This window comes from Mercenaria mercenaria, chromosome 2, assembly GCF_021730395.1.
Source record: "Mercenaria mercenaria strain notata chromosome 2, MADL_Memer_1, whole genome shotgun sequence".
NCBI lineage: Eukaryota > Metazoa > Mollusca > Bivalvia > Venerida > Veneridae > Mercenaria > Mercenaria mercenaria.
The window spans coordinates 72,709,080-72,730,156 of record NC_069362.1 but is presented as its reverse complement, the minus strand read 5'-3'; the positions used below and the strand labels follow the sequence as shown (position 1 = coordinate 72,730,156).

General features: G+C 35.5%; 1 protein-coding gene across 2 annotated transcripts in view; it reads left to right on the top strand.

Moving 5' to 3' along the window:
• The window catches only part of LOC123564304 (lysosomal alpha-glucosidase-like), a 43,411-nt gene extending 26,365 nt beyond the window's left edge, over positions 1–17,046 (top strand). Inside the window, exons 16-21 of one of the 2 annotated variants that reach the window (XM_045357800.2) lie at positions 1,788–1,878; positions 3,557–3,738; positions 4,742–4,830; positions 7,849–7,898; positions 15,874–16,026; positions 16,351–17,046. In XM_045357800.2, coding sequence (XP_045213735.2) covers positions 1,788–1,878; positions 3,557–3,738; positions 4,742–4,830; positions 7,849–7,898; positions 15,874–16,026; positions 16,351–16,416 — 631 coding nt within the window. In that variant the 3' untranslated portion in view covers positions 16,417–17,046. Of the gene's footprint in view, positions 1–1,787; positions 1,879–3,556; positions 3,739–4,741; positions 4,831–6,140; positions 7,346–7,848; positions 7,899–15,873; positions 16,027–16,350 lie in introns of those variants that run through there. The other variant, XM_053536939.1, reaches the window with a different exon arrangement.
• Positions 17,047–21,077: the final 4,031 nt, after the last annotated feature.

Below are 21,077 nucleotides of genomic sequence, written 5' to 3'. Positions count from 1 at the left end.
AATCAAAGGAAAAGCTAGTTAACCCTCTAGAGGCCACATTTATGACCATATCTTAATGAAACTTGGTCAGAATGTAATCTTGATGACCCATAGGTGAAGTTCAAATCTGGTTCAGATGGGGTCAAAAACTAGGTCACCAGGTCAAATCAGAAGCAAAGCTTGTTAACACTCTAGAGGCCACATTTATGGCAATATCTCTATGAAACTTCGTCAGAAATTTAATTTTGATGATCTTTAGGATAAGATCAAATCTTGGTCAAGTTGGGTCAAAAAGTAGGTCACCAGGTCATAAAATCAAAGGAAAAACTTGTTAACTCTCTAGAGGCTACATTTATGACTGTATCTTCATGAATATTAGTCAGAAAGTGAACTCAAGTTTAAATCTGTGTCATGTGGGGTCAAAAGCTAGGTCACCAGGTCAAATCAAAGGAAAAGCTAGTTAACACTCTAGAGGCCACATTTATGACCATATCTTAATGAAACTTGGTCAGAGTGTTAATCTTTAGGGTCTTTAGGTCAAGTTCCAATCTGGGTCAGGTGGGATCAAAAACTAGGTCACCAGGTCAAATCAAAGGAAAAGCTTGTTAATACTCTAGAGGTCACAATTTTAGCCCAATCTTAATGAAACTTGGTCAGAATGTTACCCTTAATAAAATCTTGGACAAGTTTTATATTGGATAATCTGAGATAAAAAACTAGGTCACCAAGCCAAATCAAGGGAAAAGCTTGTTATAGAGGCCACATTCATGGCTATATCTCTATGAAACTTAATCAGAAGGTGTGCCTTGATGACCTCTAGGTCAAGTTCGAATCTGGATCATGTGGGATCAAAAACAAGGTCACCAGGTCAAAAAATCAAAGGAAAAACTTGTTAATACTCTAGAGGTCACATTTATGACTGTATCTTCATGAATCTTGGTCAGAATGTTAACCTTGATGATCTTTAGGTCAAGTTTAAATCTGGGTCATGTGGGGTCAAAACTAGGTCACTAGGTCAAATCAAAGGAAAAGCTAGTTAACTCTCTAGAGGCCACATTTATGACTGTATCTTAATGAAACTTGGTCAGAATGTTAATCTTAATGATCTAAAGGTCAAGTTCCAATCTGGGTCGAGTGGGGTCAAAAATTAGGTCACCAGTTCAATTCAAGGTAAAGCTTGTTAACAATCTAGAGGCCACATTTATGATTATATCTTCATGAAACTTGGTCAGAATGTTAATCTTTATGATCTTTAGGTTAAGTTCAAATCTGGGTCATGTGTGGTCAAAAACTAGGTCACTAGGTCAAATCAAAGGAAAAGCTAGTTAACACTTTAGAGGCCGCATTTATGACCATATCTTAATGAAACTTGGTCAGAATGTTAATCTTGATCATCTGATCTTTAGGTCCATAGGTCAGGTGAGCGATACAGGGCCTTCAGGGCACTCTTGTTTTTACCTTTAGTGTTTTGTGTTTCTTATTATTGTCTTTTATAATCCAGTCATTTCCCTGTTGCCCTCATTACCGCTACACACCACATTACCCCTACCCCCCACCGCACCCCATTCCCTTAAAAAAAAAGAAGAAAACAGTTTTGTGTTTCTCGATATTGTCTCACACCCATATTTTATCCCCCTAACCCCACCAAAATACTGATACCAGTAAGTGACTGTTTAACTTGTACATGTGTGATGAGTAACTATTTACTACTGTGTAGATAATCAGTGAGTGACTGTTTACTTTTTGAATATACAAGTGAGTGACTATGCTCTTTGTAGATAATCAATGAGTGACTATCTACTTTGCAGATATCCAGTGAGTGACTATAATGTAACATATATGACAGATGTACAGTTTATGTGGGGATCTGCTCTTCTTATAACTCCCACTACTTCACAGGTATGTAATTTACATATGTAATATATAATCATCTATACCTTCTATATAAGGATAAGGAAATTCAAACCAAGTTGAGATATTCTCCAAAAACATGGTTCTACCAAGCATTTGGACATATCTCAAACTGAGGATGGGATTTCGTTTTTAGCACAACTTAACTGGCAAGGTAGATATATTTGTTTTATCATTTTATTTAACTAATTCATCATATTTGAAACATTGCCAGATTGTTACAAGGATGTCACATAACAGTGGTGTCATATAACAGCAGTGTCATGTAACAACAATGTCATCAAGTGTAATTGTAATCTGTTGAATTTTCTAAATACCACATCTAATGTTACGATGTGAATGATAGATTTAATTGACTTAATTTTAGAGAACATAAGGCATAATGAGCCATGCCATGGGAAAACCAACATAGTGGCTTTGCGACCAGCATGGATCCAGACCAGCCTGCGCATCCGCGCAGTCTGGTCAGGCTCCATGGTGTTCGCTGACAGTTTCTCCAATTCCAATAGGCTTTAAAAGCGAACAGCATGGAGCCTGACCAGACTGCGCGGATGCGCAGGCTGGTCTGGATCCATGCTGGTCGCAAACCCACTATGTTGGTTTTCTCATGGCACGGCTCATAATAATGCAGACAGACTCGAAAGATGTAGTAATATAAGAAAAATAAGATTATCTCACACAGGTATTACATTCTTGTAGGTAAGAAACATTTGTCAGCATTGGTGTAAGAGTTAGTATTGCTGTTAGTCTGCTCTAGCTGTATTCTTCACTTACTGACTGTGGTCTGTCACCCTTGGTTTGTAGTCATAAACATATGTTTTGTGGTCTTACAGTATGGTGTTTGGCCTATAACATGACAAAATTCAGTGGTTTAGAAACTGGGCAAGATTGATATTTTTCATGTAAACTGTAAAGTAAAGCTAAAGGGCAATTGTTGTTACATCTGCAGATGACAAACAGTTTTCCACCTATGTGTCAGAGTACACAAGAGTCTGTTTGAATAAAACATCATAACTTCCACTGACTTGTATGGTTTTCACACTTCTATTTTCAGCTGCTAAAAAATATTTTTCGAAGTTACAGAGATTTCTCATAAATACTGCGGCAGAATGCCTTAGTCATAAGATTATTATTAGCTTGACTATTTGATACTTTTTCACTTTGATAAGACTTACCTTGCACAATACCACTATTGGAAATGGATTGAAATTTCACACATTAAATTTTGTTCAGTGTGATGATCTGATATGCATTGCACAAGTTTTTGTTTCTAGCTTTGGAATTTTACCAAATATTGCCCTTTTTTGACTTAGCAATTTTTGGTTAAGTTTTTGTATGTCAGCTGGTAGCTCGGTACCCACTTACAGGAATAGATTGAAACTTCACACACATGTCCACTGTGATGAGCTGATATCGATTGTATTGATTCCATACCCATGTTTTGCATTTGTTCAAAATTATGCCCCTTTTTCGACACTATATAATATTCATTCACTTGACAAGGCTATCACATAGTCAAGCATTGCTGTCCTTTGCCAGCTCTTGTTTAAGTGTACTGTGTCTCTAGTCATAGAGTTATTATTTCATAGTGTGCAGTGTTTTTTTTCCTTTACTCAGTAATACTCTTATTTCATCAGTTTATTACACAAAATGGTTTTATATTTAGAATACCTACAAAGGTATGGGATACCTGCCTAAGGACCGCTGGTATGACTGGTTCAACCATTCTTACATTGACTCACCTGGTCACTATATAACCTTTGACCTTCCCATGGAACACATCAACCTTCAGGTGAGAGGAGGCTCCATTATACCTCTCCAGTCCCCGAATGTTACAACAACACTCGCGTAAGTATCTTTTCTGTACATATGAGATTTTATCATCATAAGGCTTATGATTAAACTTTTGTTGATCAAAACTTTCCAAGTTTATAGTTTGGGAGCCATCTTTGGAGTTTTGTTGAATGGTTAACTAAGAAACAATGCTCAAATCTTGGGTTGCATGTCATCGTGGTGTTGAATGAAATTTTGGTTTACCTGTGCTCATGGTGAGCTTTTAGGATCATTGGATGTCCATGATCTGTCCTTTGTTGTTACAATTTCTTTGAAAACATCTATTCTAAAACCATCTATTAGTAACCAATTTCAACCAATGTTCTGGGTAGAGTTCCCTGGTGGTTTCCTTTTGGATTTATTCAAATCCAGGTCATCAATTGGGAATGCACTAAATGCACTAAAAAGAAAAACCTTCAAACATCATTGTTTTTTGCATGAGCAATGATCTATGATCATCATAGTCCTCATGTAGACAACTACCGGTATATCAGTATATATGAGCCACACAATGAGAAAACCAACATAGTGCATTTGCGACCAGCATGGATCCAGACCAGCCTGCGCATCCACACAGTCTGGTCAGGATCCATGCTGTTCGCTAACGGTTTCTCTAATTGCAATAGGCTTTGAAAGTGAACAGCATAGATCCTGACCAGACTGCGCAGATGCGCAGCCATGTCAGGATCCATGCTGGTCGCAAATGCACTATGTTGGTTTTCTCATAGTATGGCTCATATTTTCATTAAAAGATGAAATACACATCATAATTGAGGAAAATAGTGAACTGTTTTTAAACACGATAAAATATTTTTTATTGGAAAGGTTTTATTAAGTTTATACTGATTTAGTGAAGAAAGTTTTAATATCTTAGTCAATCTCCAGTTGTTTAAAAGCTAACTTGTTATCGGAGAAGCTGGCATATTTGTATATTACTGTCAACATTGTATTTTATCTTTCGTAGTAATTTAATTTTACCTGAGAAAATATGTACATTATTAAGATATATGTGTTACAGAAGGAAGAACAATTTCATCATTTACGCAGCTCTAGATGTGAGTGGTTCAGCTAGCGGGGAACTATACTGGGATGATGGAGAATCAATGGGTATGTTTGTTATCTGATAATTGTGCATTTTATTCTTAACTCTTGATACACATGTGAAAATTACATGCTATTAGAAAGAAATATGAGTTTATTTGTTTTTTTCCTTGTAAAGATGTTATAATATATCATATCTAAATGAAGATAGATGTGCAACAGGCTTGTTCCAGTATAGGACACTTTACATTGATCCACACATTGTCTTTTCTTAGAAAACCTATTCTTGACTACACAAAATTGAAACTTTTTGATGACGTGAAGTTGGTGTTTTTACCTCCCTTAATATGCTTTAAAATTGAAAATAAATAACATGCATATTTAAATTTTAATATCAAATTTACCTATACCTTAGTGATACTTAAATCACTTTTAAACTAGAATTTGTATACGAAGTAATTTGATTTGATGCAAAGACGGGCTATTCGTGTATAGCTAGTCAGAAAAAGGGGGCATTTCAGTGGCACATCTATACCATAACAAATATAGGAACCCCGTTGCCCGGGCACAGTAGTCCATTATTGTGCTGCTTTTAAATACGAATACCATCTCATAATTCTAACACTGAAGATAAATTGAGAGGGTGCCAGTGCCGATAGAAAATTAATTGTGTCCAAGAGGGCTCCCGTGCCGGGTGCAGAGAGTCAAGAGGGATCCTGTGAGGCAATATTGCGCCGACTGAGAGGGATCCAGTGCGTTAACGAAATCAAAAGTAGGGCGTTTTTAAGGAAAACTGATGAAAGTACCGGTAACAACATAAAGTGTATTTACAAATAGGATAGGATCAATGGCTTCACATCTAAAATACTAGATACTCTATTCAAGGAATGTCGAAGAGAGGGGTCCGTTTTCTCATTTACCATAGAGAGGGATCCGATACGCATACACACCATGTACCTGTAATACCTGAAATACAAGGGCCGTCCAAATAAATCATAGACTCCTAGAATAAATAATCTTCATTGACATTCAGTTGTATATACTTTACACTTGCATATATTTTGTGTATTTGTAAGAAACCAGAAATATCTTTTATCAAAAAATTACTTTACAAAAAAGTGTTTTTGAGTTCTTATTGAGGTTCAACACACATACAGGGCGCAACCCATATGGCGCAACAAAATACAACTTGGGATCCATCTTCAAACGGTTGTAACAACACATAGTGTCAATATTTCTTTCAAATAGTCATATATATATATATATATCAGTGATTCTGATGTCATAGTGCCAAATTTCAAATAAGTGACTTCATACATTGATAAATAGGGACTATTCGTGAATACAAGTAAACATAATAATGACTTTATTTATAGTGGATAACATAATTATTTGGCCGAATCAAATAACAATATGGTCCACAATCAGATGGCTCCTGTAAAATTGGCAATGTCGGAAGATATCGCAGTGCATGGGAAAGTCACCAGATTCTGTGCAAAATATGGAATAACTCCTACATGTACTCTGAGGATGTTGCAGCATCTTTAAAGGCACCAGAATGCTTCACATGCTTTAGTTTATAAGTGACATTTATGAAAAGGTGTTTTAACATTACATGAGAGCGAGAATCTCTCTATTAACACACATTTCCTTTCCTGTTAAAACACCCCCGAAAAGTGACAAGAACAGCAGTTTTATGCTAGAATTGATGTAGAATCATAATTCTAATAAATAATTCATTTTATGTGTGTATTTCTAAACGCTGTTTGAGATGACTTTAAAAACCTTGTGAATTAATGTCAATTTTTTTTCTTGTTACTTCAAATGTCTATTATTTAATGGGACAACCCTCGTATATCATCAGTAATATGCTTTTGTTTTGGAAATATTTCACTGTTCACTGGCAGAATTAATTAAAATATTCATGTTATTATATCATTTTGTACAGGGGCACCAATTACCGGTATACTTATAATTATTATGTTTGTATTGAATATCTTAGCCATATTTGTCAGTTGGTATTGTAAATGGTCAAAGGTAAATTGCCAATTTTCCCTGGAAACAAAATGTGAAATTAACTTTAAGGAAATTAGAGCCCCTAGATCAAATTATGGAAATGTGGTTTCTAAATCAGATTTTGAGTAAATATTGTGGTGTCTAATGAATGTCTGGTATTTTAGCAGTTTGTGAAAGTTTTAAAGGAAGTTATATTTAAATGATAAATTTTTACTGATACAGAAACAATTCTCAGTGTGAAAGGACAATTGAACAGGGGAAAAATTGCTTTTTTGGTAACTACATATGGAATGAAATTTATGTCTATCTTTAACTTCTTTTTACAACAACGTTCATGTCAAAGTTGCTGGTTATTCATAGCTACATTTAGATTTCTACTAGGCAATGACATGGTGGGGAAAGTACTTAAAGTGTTTTATACATTTATTTGTCATTTGGAATAATTTGGATGTTGAGCCTAATTGCAGTGAGCTTGATAAAGTAATCAAAACATCTTTTCAGGACTTTGACAGGTGTCGAGAAGTTTTTAAAGTAATTGGAAAAAAATTTGAACCATGCCATTAGAAAACCAACATAGTGGCTTTGAGACCAGCATAGATCCAGACTAGCCTGCGCATCCGCGCAGTCTGGTCAGGATCTATGCTGTTCACTAACGGTTTCTCTAATTGTAATAGGCTTTGAAAGCCAATAGCATGGACCCTGACCAGACTGTGCGGATGCGCAGGCTGGTCTGGATCCATGCTGGTCGCAAAGCCGCTTTGTTAGTTTTCTCATGGTGGCCGCCGGCTCATTTGCCTTTGTGAGATGGCGTGATGCTTACAAAACCCAAGCTGCTGTCCCAAATATTAGGGTCATACTTGGGGCTGAAGGGTCATGTCTGATCTTGTGCTGATTGTATCTGTGAATCGCATGGAGCCCCAGTTCAAAAGTCAGGGTCATAATTGGGGATCATGTCAGAAGAAAATTTTACCTAAATCAGATGGACACCACAAAGGTCAAAGCCACATGTATTTTGTAAGTTGTAACTTTGATATAAAATGTAGTTTTTACTATGTGTATACTTTTCAGATTCTATCAGCTCTGGAAGCTACAACTTATTGTCCTTCAAGTTATCAAAGGTAATATTCTGTATTTTATTTCATAGAAACCATATTCAGTAGAGGTATAGTGAATAGAGGATATTTTTTTGTTTCAGTATATTTGAATGATTGAACACCATTTGCAATATTTTCACTAATAATCCAGCTATGAGTGAAAATGTCAAATATGGTGTTCACGAGTGAAATATATTTTGATCTTATATGTTAAACAAACATATTTTCTTTTTGATTCATGCTTTCACTAAATTTACCCAATTTTAGCCTATTCAAAGAATAGGTAGAACTATTAAACTCACCTGTGCCTGGGTGTCCACATTGGCTTCTGCGTTGGCATCCCGATTTGGTTAAGTTTTTGTATGTGTCTCAGTAACCATATATGGGAATGAATTGAAACTTCACACACTTATTTACTGTGATGAACTGACTTACACTGCACAGTTTTCTCTATTTTGCTTTTTTACAAAGTTATGCCACTTTTTTGACTTAGCAATTTTTATGCCCCCACTTTGGGGGTGGGCATATAGATTTGCCCTTGTCCGTCCGTCCGTCGTTCCGAGAATGTTGTGTCGTGCCTAGCTCCAGAAGTATTTGACATAGAGTCACAAAACTTTACAGGAATGTTTGTCAGCATGTGTAGTTGTGCACCTGGGGTTTCGCGTCCAGATTCATTCAGTCTTGTAGGAGTTATGGCCTCTGACTTTGTAAAAATTGGTCATTTTAGTGTTGTGTCGCGCCAAGCTCCGAAAGTATTTGACGTAGAGTCACAAAACTTTACAGGAATGTTGTTCAGCATGGGTAGTTTTGCACCTGGGGTTTCGCGTCCGGATTCATTCAGTCGTGTAGGAGTTATGGCTCCTGACTTAGTAAAAAATTGGTCATTTTAATGTTGTGTCGAGCATAGCTCCAAAAATATTTGTCCTGGAGTCACCAAAGTTTACAGGAATGTTGGTCAGCATGTGCAGTTGTGCACCTGGGGTTTCGCGTCCAGAGTCATTCAGTCATGTAGGAGTTATGGCCCCTGACTTAGTTAAAAATTGGTCATTTTAATGTTGTGTCGCATGTAGCTCCAAAAGTATTTGACCTAGAGTCACCAAAGTTTACAGGAATGTTGGTCAGCATGTGCAGTTGTGCACCTGGGGTTTCGCGTCCGGATTCATTCAGTATTGTAGTAGTTATGGCCCCAGACCTAGGAAAAAATGGTTATTTTTTGCATTTTTAGCTCACCTGTCACTTTGTGACAAGGTGAGCTTTTGTGATCGCGCAGCGTCTGTCGTCCGTGCGTGTGTCCGTGCATAAACTTTTGCTTGTGACCATTCTAGAGGTTACATTTTTCATGGGATCTTTATGAAAGTTGGTCAGAATGTTCATCTTGATGATATCTAGGTCAGATTTGAAACTTGGTCACGTGTGGTCAAAAACTGGGTCAGTAGGTCTAAAAATAGAAAAACCTTGTGACCTCTCTAGAGGCCATATTTTTCATGGGATCTTCATGAAAATTGGTCAGAATGTTCACCTTGATGATATCTAGGTCAAGTTCGAAATTGGGTCACGTGGGGTCAAAAACTAGGTCAGTAGGTCTAAAAATAGAAAAACCTTGTGACCTCTCTAGAAGCTATATTTCTCAATGGATCTTCATGAAAATTGGTCAGAATTCACCTTGATGATATCTAGGTCAAGTTCGAAACTGGGTCACGTGCGGTCAAAAACTAGGTCAGTAGGTCTAAAAATAGAAAAACCTTGTGACCTCTCTAGAGGCCATATTTCTCAATGGATCTTCATGAAAATTGGTCAGAATTGTTCACCTTGATGATCTCTAGGGCAAGGTCGAAACTGGGTCACGTGCGGTCAAAAACTAGGCCAGTAGGTCTGAAAATAGAAAAACTTTGTGACCTCTCTAGAGGCCATATTTTTCATGGGAACTTTATGAAAATTAGTCAGAATGTTCACCTTGATAATATCTAGGTCAAGTTCGAAACTGGATCACGTGCAGTCAATAACTAGGTCAGTTGATCTAAAAATAGAAAAACCTTGTGACCTCTCTAGAGGCCATATTTTTCAAGAGATCTTCATGAAAATTGATAAGAATGTTCATCTTGTTGATATCTAGGTCATGTTCGAAACTGGGTCACGTGCAGTCAAAAACTAGGTCAGTAGGTCTTAAAATAGAAAAACCTTGTGACGTCTCTAGAGGCCATATTTCTCAATGGATCTTCATGAAAATTGGTGAAAGTGTTCAGCTTGATGATATCTAAGTCAAGTTCATAACTGGGTCACGTGCGGTCAAAAACTAGGTCAGTAGGTTGAAAAATGTGACCTCTCCAGAGGCCATATTTTTCATGAGATCTTCATAAAAATTGGTGAGAATGTTCACCTTGATGATATCTAGGTCAAGTTCAAAAGTGGGTCACGTGCCTTCATAAACTAGGTCAATAGGTCTAAAAATAGAAAAACCTTGTGACCTCTCTATAGACCATATTTCTCAATGGATTTTCATGAAAATTGGTGAGAGTGTTCAGCTTGATGATATCTAGGTCAAGTTCGAAACTGGATCTTGTGCGGTCAAAAACTAGGTCAGTAGGTCGAAAAATAGAAAAACCTTGTGACCTCTCTAGAGGCCATATTTTTCATGAGATCTTCATGAAAATTGGTGAGAATGTTCACCTTGATGATATCTAGGTCAAGTTAAAAAGTGGGTCACATGCCTTCAAAAACTAGGTCATTAGGTCAAATAATACAAAAAACCTTGTGACCTCTCTAGAGGTCATATTTTCAATGGGTCTTCATGAAAATTGGTCAGAATTTTTTATTTTGATGATATCTAGGTCACATGTGCTCAATAACTAGGTCACTATGTCAAATAATAGAAATAACGACGTCATACTCAGTTCAACACTGGGTCATGTGGGGATAGGTGAGTGATTCAGGACCATCATGGTCCTCTTGTTTTTTAAATAGTAACATATTGTTTTCCCAAAGTTGATCTGTGTCCTTTGTCATGTAGTGGGGGCATCTGTGTCCCATGGACACATTTCTAGTTGGTTAAGTTTTTGTATGTAAGCTGGTATCTCAGTGGGAATAGATTGAAACTTCACACATTTGTTCACTGTGATGATCTGACTTGCAGTGCAAAAGTTCCATAACTCTACTTTGTATATTCACAACATTATGTCCATTTTTTTTACTCGGGGGCCTCCGTGGCTGAGTGGTTAAGGTCACTGACTTCAAATCACTTGCCCCTCATTGATATGGGTTCGAGCCTCACTCGGGGCGTTGAATTCTTCATGTGAGGAAGCCATCCAGCTGGCTTATGGAAGGTCAATGGTTCTACCCAGGTGCCCGATCATGATGAAATAATGCACGGAGGGGCACATGGGGTCTTCCTCCACAATCAAAACTGGAAAGTCGCCATATGACCTATAATTGTGTCGGTGCGACGTTAAACAGAACCCAAAAAAAATATATTTTTTTACTCGTAAAGTTTGTAAGCTGGTACCTCAGTATCCACTCATGGGAATGCATTGAAATTCTACACACTTATACTTTGTGATAGTCTGACATGCATTGCACAAGTTTCATAACTCTGTTTTGCTTTTTTAGCTCACCTGAGCAATGCTCAGGTGAGTTTTTCTGATCGCTCGATGTCCGGCGTCCGGCGTCCGTCGTCTGTCGTCTGTCGTCCGTCGTCTGTCAACATTTAGCTTGTGTATGCGATAGAGGCTGTATTTTTCAATTAATCTTCATGAATATTGGTCAGAATGATAACCTTGATGAAATCTAGGCCGAGTTCGAAAATGGGTCATCTGGGGTCAAAAACTAGGTCACTAGGTCAAATCAAAGAAAAACCTTGTGTATGCGATAGAGACTGTATTTTTCATTTAATCTTCATGAATATTGGTCAGAATGATAACTTTGATGAAATCTAGGCCGAGTTCGAAAATAGGTCATCTCGGGTCAAAAACTAGGTCACTAGGTCAAATCAAAGAAAAACCTTGTGTATGCGATAGAGGTGGTATTTTTCAATTAATCTTCATGAATATTGGTCAGAATGATAACTTTGATGAAATCTAGGCCGAGTTCGAAAATAGGTCATCTCGGGTCAAAAACTAGGTCACTAGGTCAAATCAAAGAAAAACCTTGTGTATGCGATAGAGGCTGTATTTTTCAATTCTTCTTCATGAATATTTGTCAGAATGATAACCGTGATGAAATCTAGACCGAGTTCGAATATGGGTCATCTCGGGTCAAAAACTAGGTCACTAGGTCAAATCAAAGAAAAACCTTGTGTATGCCATAGAGGCTGTATTTTTCAATTGATCTTCATGAATTTTGGTCAGAATGATTGCCTTGATGAAATTTAGACCAAGTTCGAAAATGGGTCATCTGGGGTCAAAAACTAGGTCACTAGGTCAAATCAAAGAAAAACCTTGTGTATGCAATAGAGGCTGTATTTTTCAACTGATCTTCATGAAATTTAGCCAGAAAGATTACCTTGATAAAATCTAGGCTGATTTCGAAAATGGGTCGTCTTGGGTCAAAAACTAGGTCACTAGGTCAAATTGAAGAAAAACATTGTGTATGCAATAGAGGATGTATTTTTCAATTGATCTTCATGAAATTTGGTCAGAGTGATTGCCTTGATGAAAACTAGGTCGGTTTTGAATATGGGTTATCTGAGGTCAAAAACTAGGTCACTAGGTCAAATTAAAGAAAAATCTTGTGTATGCGATAGAGACTGTTTTTTTCAGTTGATATTTATGAAATTTGGTCAGGTTGATTGCCTTAATGAAATCTAGGTCGAATTTGAATATGGGTCATCTGAGGTCAAAAACTAGGTCACTTGGTCAAATCAAAGAAAAAACTTCTGTATGTGATAGAGGCTGTATTTTTCAGTTGATCTTCATGAATTTTGGTCAGAATGATTGCCTTGATAAAATCTAGGTCGAGTTTGAACATGGGTCATCTAGAGTCAAAAACTAGGTCATATCTAAGAAAATGCTTGTTTTATCGCAAGAGACCAATTTTTTGGTCCAATCTTAATGAAAATTGGTCAGAATATTTGTTTCCATGAAATCACTAGGTCAAACATGGTTTACACTGTTATGGAGTGTTCTTAGGTGAGCGACCTAGGGCCATCTTGGCCCTCTTGTTTACAAAATTTCTAAAATGGACTGGTCTATCCTTCAATTTGAGCAGCACATTTCTTTATTCAAAGGGGTGTTCACTGAAAATTTACTGACTGAATAGTGAACAGAGCAGACCATGATCAGCCTGTACATATGTGCAGGCTGATTTTGGTCTACACTGGTCGCAAAAGCAGAATCACTTACTGACAGCAGGCTGAAGGTTAAATCAATGTATGTATAGATGTTTCATGGCAGACATATACACAATAATAAACAGACAGAGTAAAACATATACACAAACTTGACAAAATAACTAGTGGGACAGTACCTTGAAATGGTCAGTGGCAAAAACACAATGGGTTTAAACCAATAAATGGTGCTTCAAACCTACTTCTTTATCCCTGATATGTTCCAAAGTTACAGGACAATGTTACAAGTTACTTTTTCCATTTGAATCCCTTATACATGTAATCATATCCTCGAAGCATTGGGTTTTTCTTGTTTCTTTAGAATTTAAAAAGCAGACCAACTATAGAAGCAGACGAGACATGCTTCTCATTGTAAATAAGTGCTTGAAAATGAACAACTTGTGTTTAAACTCAGACTTCTTGTCTTTAACGATATATTTTATTTGTTCATCAATAACAGGGTATTTTGTACAGATGGCAGTAAAGCAGCTATGTTTGGAGGACAATGTTACTATCTAGACAGACTTAATTATAGTATCAGAATAGTAAAATGAATGATACATGCAAACTCGCATTAAATGTTTATCTTAACCACGCTATGTCATGACTGCTATGTCATAAGACACGTCTCTCAGTTATCCTTCAAGTGAATCACGAACTGCCTTTGGAATTTTGTTTTTAGATTGTTTCTAATTTAATTTAGATATTCTTAAAAGAATGGCTGTATGCAAATATACAGACTAAACCTACTAATTTTCTGACAAGATAATGGCTTCGACTGTCATTGAATTATATATATTACGTTGAGAAGTTTAAAAAACAGAATGAGATTTAAAATACCATCCATTTTGAGACATGCAATGGATAATTGATATTTTATGGTGATTTTTCCAATGTATTGTGGGATACCACAAAAAAACAACTTTCCCTCTTTTTGTATTACTTTTGTATTCTATTTCATAAAAAAATGCATAGACTGGGAGTGGGGGGATGGGTGCGGGGCAGGGGCAGGGTAGGACCCTTCCATGATACTATGTCTATGATAAATACATAAACATCTGAGAATGAATGGCTCATTCAGTACTCCAAGATCTCTATTGCAGTATTATAAAATTAAAAGATAAATTTATTTCTAACATATTTTTCAGTGAAGTATTGAAATTTTAAAGTGAATATATAACTGGCAATTACAAAGTATGGAATGAAAAACATCAACTATACAAAATTTGTTCAGTCATTAAAAGATTAAATAAGAAGAGAATGCGTTTGTTTTACATGTATGATCAAATATCTATCTGTAGTGAAGTTCACCTGATCTTACATTTTCATTTGTGGCTATGTCTAGTGTACATGTATACATAAAATATATTTACAGAATTATTGTGTAAGAAAATTCTATAAATCTGTAATATTATTGACACAGTTAACAGAAATTGTGACAGTGATATCCTGAGCTCTATTTTTATTTTCTTGATTAAAAAAGTTTGTCTGAGTACGGTCGGTTCGTCTCTAATGAAGAGCTATGATACAGATTGTCAGTGGAATTTCAATATCTGTGATTATCTGAGGGTCTTGTCTGGTGTAATATCGACAGATATAAGCTATGATGCCAGAAAAAAAACACCATAAATATATCAGTAATTGCTGAATAATCAATGATAAAAAATATTTGTTTGCATTAAGAGCAGTTAGTAAATTAAAGTGTCTGAAAGCTGAAGATTTTGGGATGAAATGAGATTGACTTTCTGGCAGGGATATGTGTTTTGGTGTGAACTTTCCAAATCAAGATTCAATATTTAGAAAGTAGAAAATAATCACAAATTTATGTCGTTTTGTTGTGTGTTGTCTTTTTCAGTCGGAAAATCAAATATATTTTAAGTGTTATCAGGAACATGTCAAAGTAGGAAAAGGATAAATACAAGCTGAAAAAAATTCCTGTAATCATCCACAGAAGCCAGAAAATAACATGGGCAAAAATACTGGTATCAAAAGTAATGAAGAAAGTTTTAATTTTTATTTCCATACAACAGGAGAACTTTTGTATAGTGGTGGGGGGGGGGGGGCTTTTCCCCTAATATTTTAAAAAGATGATAGGAGTCTAGTATTCATGTTCAACCTGTAAAAATAACATGATGTTTTTCTTCAACTTTGCAAAAGTCAGTTGGAGGGTTTCATCTTGGAGGGGCTTTGTCCTGCACTCACTTTCAACAGCTGGTATCTCTGGAATGGTTTGAAACTTCATACACTTGTCTGCTCTGATGGGCTGACATAGTATTACACTCAGAGTTCAAATTTAAGCTTGCATACTCGCAAAATGCAAGTGACTTTTGCCCAAACTCACAAAATTTTATGAGTGCAAAATCTCAAGTAGAAATTACAACAGTTTTAATTTCTTCAACTTCCAGTAACTACTGGTATGCACGCGCTTGATATTTGATGGAAAAAAACATGTTTTGTACTACACATGTTTACCATCGGTAGTGTTATAGAGGACAGAGCCTTGTTTCTGCCCAAAACAGTTGAACAAAATTGTGACGAAAGTTGATAAATTGCAAGTTGAAATTTTTTATTTTAGTTTTAGCTATTGCGAGTTAAAACTCAGAGAAAAGTAAAGATAAAGATGCGTATGTATGAAAGGTCTATATTTGATATCAATTCTGTTGTGGGGTTTTTTTTTTTCAGAGAGTTTTAACATCTTCATTGGTAATGGGAGGTTACCAGTCTGAGCCTATGATTCTGGGACAGTTGTATATTCTAGGTGTTGAAATTGGTCCAACATCTGTGACTGCTAATGGCAAAATTATTCCACCCGTGGATTATACCTATATCAATAAGGTTTGAAAATTATATACTCATTTACAGTTGTTTTTGTTCATCAACAAAACAAAACTGGGGAAATGTGTAACTATCAGACCTGTCAACAACCACTTCTTACTTTTACCTGGTATGATTTTATGACATGTGGTGGTATGAGCACAGTTGACATTTCTAAAATTGTATCTGTTAACTAGATAACTCTGTTTTCCTTCAGTGGTAAATGTACAATGTAAAAGCAATTTAAAGTACTAGTAGATGTCATGAAGAAAACGTTTTAAAATTTTCATTATTTTCGTAGGTAGGCAACAGTGTTATGTAACCATGTATTTTGATCTGTTTCAGATGTTGGTAGTACACAATCTGTCAGAGAACCTGCTGCAGCCATTACAGATAAGCTGGTTGGTGTAGAGTCCACTACAGATCACATTGTTAACATTGTTAAACTAGGCAGAGTTTGTGCTCTTAAAATATACTGCCAGTGAATTGAGCTTAGTTCATACAAGCTGTTTCAAGAGGCTTAATGTGCTGCTTATATTAGGTGCTTAAATATAATACCCTATTAATCTGTGATATACATGTCAGAAACTCCACATCTGTCACCCAGTCAGTGTCATTTCATCTTTAGATAAGTGATTTAATTTGCATAATAGCCCTATAAGTAGAGCTTTGAACCTCAGATCTTCTACAAGTCAAAATTATAGCATAAAAATCTTCAAAGCCCGCATTATTTATGTTGGTAATGTGTAATTTTCTTGTAGAATAACTGAGAAATGATCTAGGAGCATTATTAGGTTAACTCTTATGTAGCAGAGTAAGATAAACTATTTCCGTTAGAAAAAACAGTTGACATTGTAGAAGCTTAGTAAGAAACCACACGAGGGATCACCAAAAAGTTTTCTCTTAGTAGATTATAAATTTTGTTCAATTAAGAAAGACATTTTGTTGAACAGTTGATACAGTTGTGCACTGAATTCTGAATCTGTGAGAAATATTGTTCAAGGTTTGTTTTATGATGATGAACACCTCCCAATCTGCTGACCATGGAACTTGTTTTTATTTGCTCATCTGTTAGAAGGATTAATTCTATACATTTTCAATGACATTTAGACGCCACCACTTGGAATGAAAAATTATTAATTGTACCAGCACTCTGTTCAAGTAGGACATTAAACTATTTTCCAAACTACCAATTCCGAAGAAGTTTTTTTCATGCTAAAAATGCTGCAGCAGTATAAACTGTGAAGTAACAGTAACACTTGTTACTGTCATTATTCATCCCAGTTTGTTCTCCCATAGGACGTGGCCTCGTGAAATTACAGTAATGGTACAAGACATGTTTTGCAACTTAATTGAACAGAAATAAGATTACTTTGCTGTAAGACAAAGTTAAATCATTAAAATGTTGAAATATATTGAACAGCAGATAGTAAATTCAAGGACGCAATCTGCTAAAATCTTTAGATGAAAATCAGCAGGATATAGGGGTTTATTCTGTAAAAGTCTTACAAAAAAACATTTAAATATATTGCCAGTATATCACCTTGCAGCAAGAAAATAATCACATTTTTGTTTGCGCTGTGCACTCGTAAAGTTATACAAAAAATCTGATTCTAGGTGAGATATATTCCATATTTGTTCTAAAGAAACAAATATCCTCTTGTATATGTATGAAAAAGGTAAATTTTCAATTATGGTAATTTTTAATAGACTAAGTATAGATTTCAATCAAACATCACACATACCTTGCTATCTCTCTATAGCTTGTTTCCTTTGAGAATGTTCTTATTGCTGTTTTGTTATAGTTTATTTTGTTTGTTAGAATTTCGAATTAAAGCTCTGTTTTTTTTTTTAAATTACATTGATTTAGTATATATTGAGAAATAACTTGTTTTTAGATACGTGAACCTTTTATAGTTCTTTCGCAATTTATTCTATCCCAGTGAAATTAAATCTTATATATTTAACCAAGTGGGTAATTTTACAACTCAGGGTGATTCAATTTAATTTTTTTTTTTAAATATAGATTACCGGTACTCTGAACTATACTTTTATGAACATCATGGCATTGTCTATGCATGAAATTAAACCCAAATAAACAGTTAACTATTTCAGGTCCACATATTCTGCAATCAGTGCATAGCTAATTTTGTCAGAAGTATGTAATATTTATGTCAACAAAATGAAATGATTTAAATGTGTCCAGTGCTACTAGTTCCTTATTGAGAATGTCCACACATGCAGTGTGAAAGATAGACTTTTTTCTGATTAACACAAAGACATGTGCAATATTGTAGTTATTATATACCTATATAAATTCTATAAAAAAATCAGCTTGTATTTCGCAATTAAGTATGAACAGGCAGAAAGAAAATTCCGTATAGTACCTTTTAAATTCCATATTGTACCTTCTGTATTGTATGCTGCCAGACTACTTTCATTTCCTGACACAAAAAAAATTTCACTTAGTTCCATTTTGATATCGATAAACATAGAAGATTTCGTTCAATAACAAAACAACAAACAAAAGGTTGAGGTATATAATCAAAGGGCCATTATAACAGTAGCTCGATCTGGGATTTTGTATTCGGCTCTCATGGATTTTGCAAGGTCTGATCACACTCGGCGCTTGCACGCCTCATGAGATTCAATCTGGCAAAATCCACTAGAGCCAAATACAGCATCCCAGATCGAGCTACTGTTAGAATAACCCTATTTTATTGTACCCTTGAAACATTAGCATTCTGTAATTATTGCGAAATATTACATATTTTACAACTATTTGACACTGGGAGACGTAACTGTTTATTTTGTTGTTTCAGATATTGTTTTACATTTATCTTTTTTTCTTGTTAACAAGAGACATTTTAACTAATTTTTTATTGTATCTTATAGGACAAAGTTTGTACATTATACATGATTACTTTTCTTAAATTTCTGTAGGAGAAAATTATGTGAGCCGTGCCATGAGAAAACCAACATAGTGGCTTTGCAACCAGCATGGATCCAGCTTGCGCATCCGTGCAGTCTGGTCAGGATCCATGCTGTTCGCTAACAGTTTCTCTAATTCCAATGGGCTTTGAAAGCGAACAGCATGGATTCTGACCAGACTGCGCAGATGCGCAGGCTGGTCTGGATCCATGCTGGTCGCAAACCCACTATGTTGGTTTTCCCATGGCACGGCTCATGTTTTGTTTTTTTCAGACATTTTATCCACTAAAGGTTTTAATTTTACCAGTAAATATGCTAACCTTTATCGGATAACTATAGGTTTTTGTAAAAGGCCAGTATGAAAGAAATATCTTTGATTATAGGATGAAATAGGTGTGAGCTGACAGGCTCTTATTGAATGATGTCTATATTAGACACATTCTACAAAATTTGTTATTTGCCCAATGGATAATGAATATAATTATTCAAAATGACTGTTAATTACCCATTGAATATTCATATTACAATAATAACATTCATACTTCCATCACTATAAATGAAAGCAGTAGAAAAAGAAAAGAGTTCTACTGGTATTTCAGTGAAGATGCTGTGATGCTAATACATGTATCTGTTGTCTGAAATCTCTAAATTGTCTAAATACAGAAATTGTCTCAATTGTCTAAATACTGCAGGCAGTAGCTCATGTCCAAGTGAGTTTAGTCTGTAATAGAATATTGAGCAAATATCTGTCTGATTGATATATGTTTATTTCACAGTTTTTATTGTTTTGAACCTTGCATTTTCTCTTTTAGGCCTAAAAAAAAATTCTTTGTTTCCGGTAACATGCCCAAAAAAATCTGGCTAGGTCGGAAAAAAATTTTTTTTTTGGATTTTTTTTTTATTAAGGGTGACGTTTCGGAAATTATTTTTGTGTCAAAAAATGAATACAAATAAGGGTTATGCCTTTAGAGCATCAGAAAGTTGATTTATCACACTGGCCATTTAAAGCATAAAAGTCAGTTTTGCAACTTTTGTTCAAAAAGTTGAAAAAAATATTCTCAAGTCATAAACACTTTAGGGTTGGGCCAGAATTAGGGTAGGTCGGATACGAACAAACAATTTTTTTTTAACGCCTTATCATTATCTGAATCTCAAGGATCAAATTTATGATGTTACTAAAACCACTGATGAAGTTGGAATGTTGCCAATATTTTATGGAATTTTCAACAGAATTTTTTAGTTAATATTTTGTAATTTTTTATCAGATTTTTTATATCCATTTTTTTTTTACAGAAAATTGTATCAAAATCACAAAAAGCAGTCTACTTCGTGTTTGAAATCAGTCTGTCCTCACATAAAATGATGCAGTATTACTAGTATCATGTGCAACTTTCTAGGACTTACTGTTTGTATATAGATAGAAATATACTCACTTTTTTTGTATTTACATTCCATTTATAACACAACTTTTTCACCAGCCAAGCAGTCAAGACATCATTAATTGTCAAGCCCACTTGCGTTGAGCTCAATATTGTCGTCACTTTTGGCAGGTCGGTGTATGTGCGTGCGTGCATGTGTGCATCTGTCCTATTTTGTCCGGACCATAACTTTGACTGCATGGACAATCTAGTTTATTTTGCATAATGTTTACTCAGTGAGAAGGAGTGTCTTGCGCAAACCCCTGTTCCTATCTCAAAAGTCAGGTCACAGTTGAGGTCAAGGTCAAATTGAAGTTGTCCAGAGCATTTCTTCTTCATGCTTGTGGATTTGATGTAACTGGCGTGATGTTAACCATTATGAGACGAGTGACATGCACAATAACCAGATCCCTAGGTCTAAGGTCAAGTCACACTTAGAGCCAAAAGTGCTGCGGCTCGAATTCTGCTGTGGGCATGCAGAAATGTTATTATTCTGTTCTAATTAAGTTAGTTAACATTATTTTCATAATTTACTACATGTACGTTGTATTCATTTCATTTTTCTGTGCAGAAATGTTGCTATGATACTTAACCCTTAGCCTGCTGCAGGCAAATTTAACAGCCTTTGCAAACAGCTTGGAACCAGATCAGACGCCGATTAAATCGGCGTCTGATCAGGTTCCAAGCTGTTTGCTACTCTGACAATATTTCTTCCAATTTTTG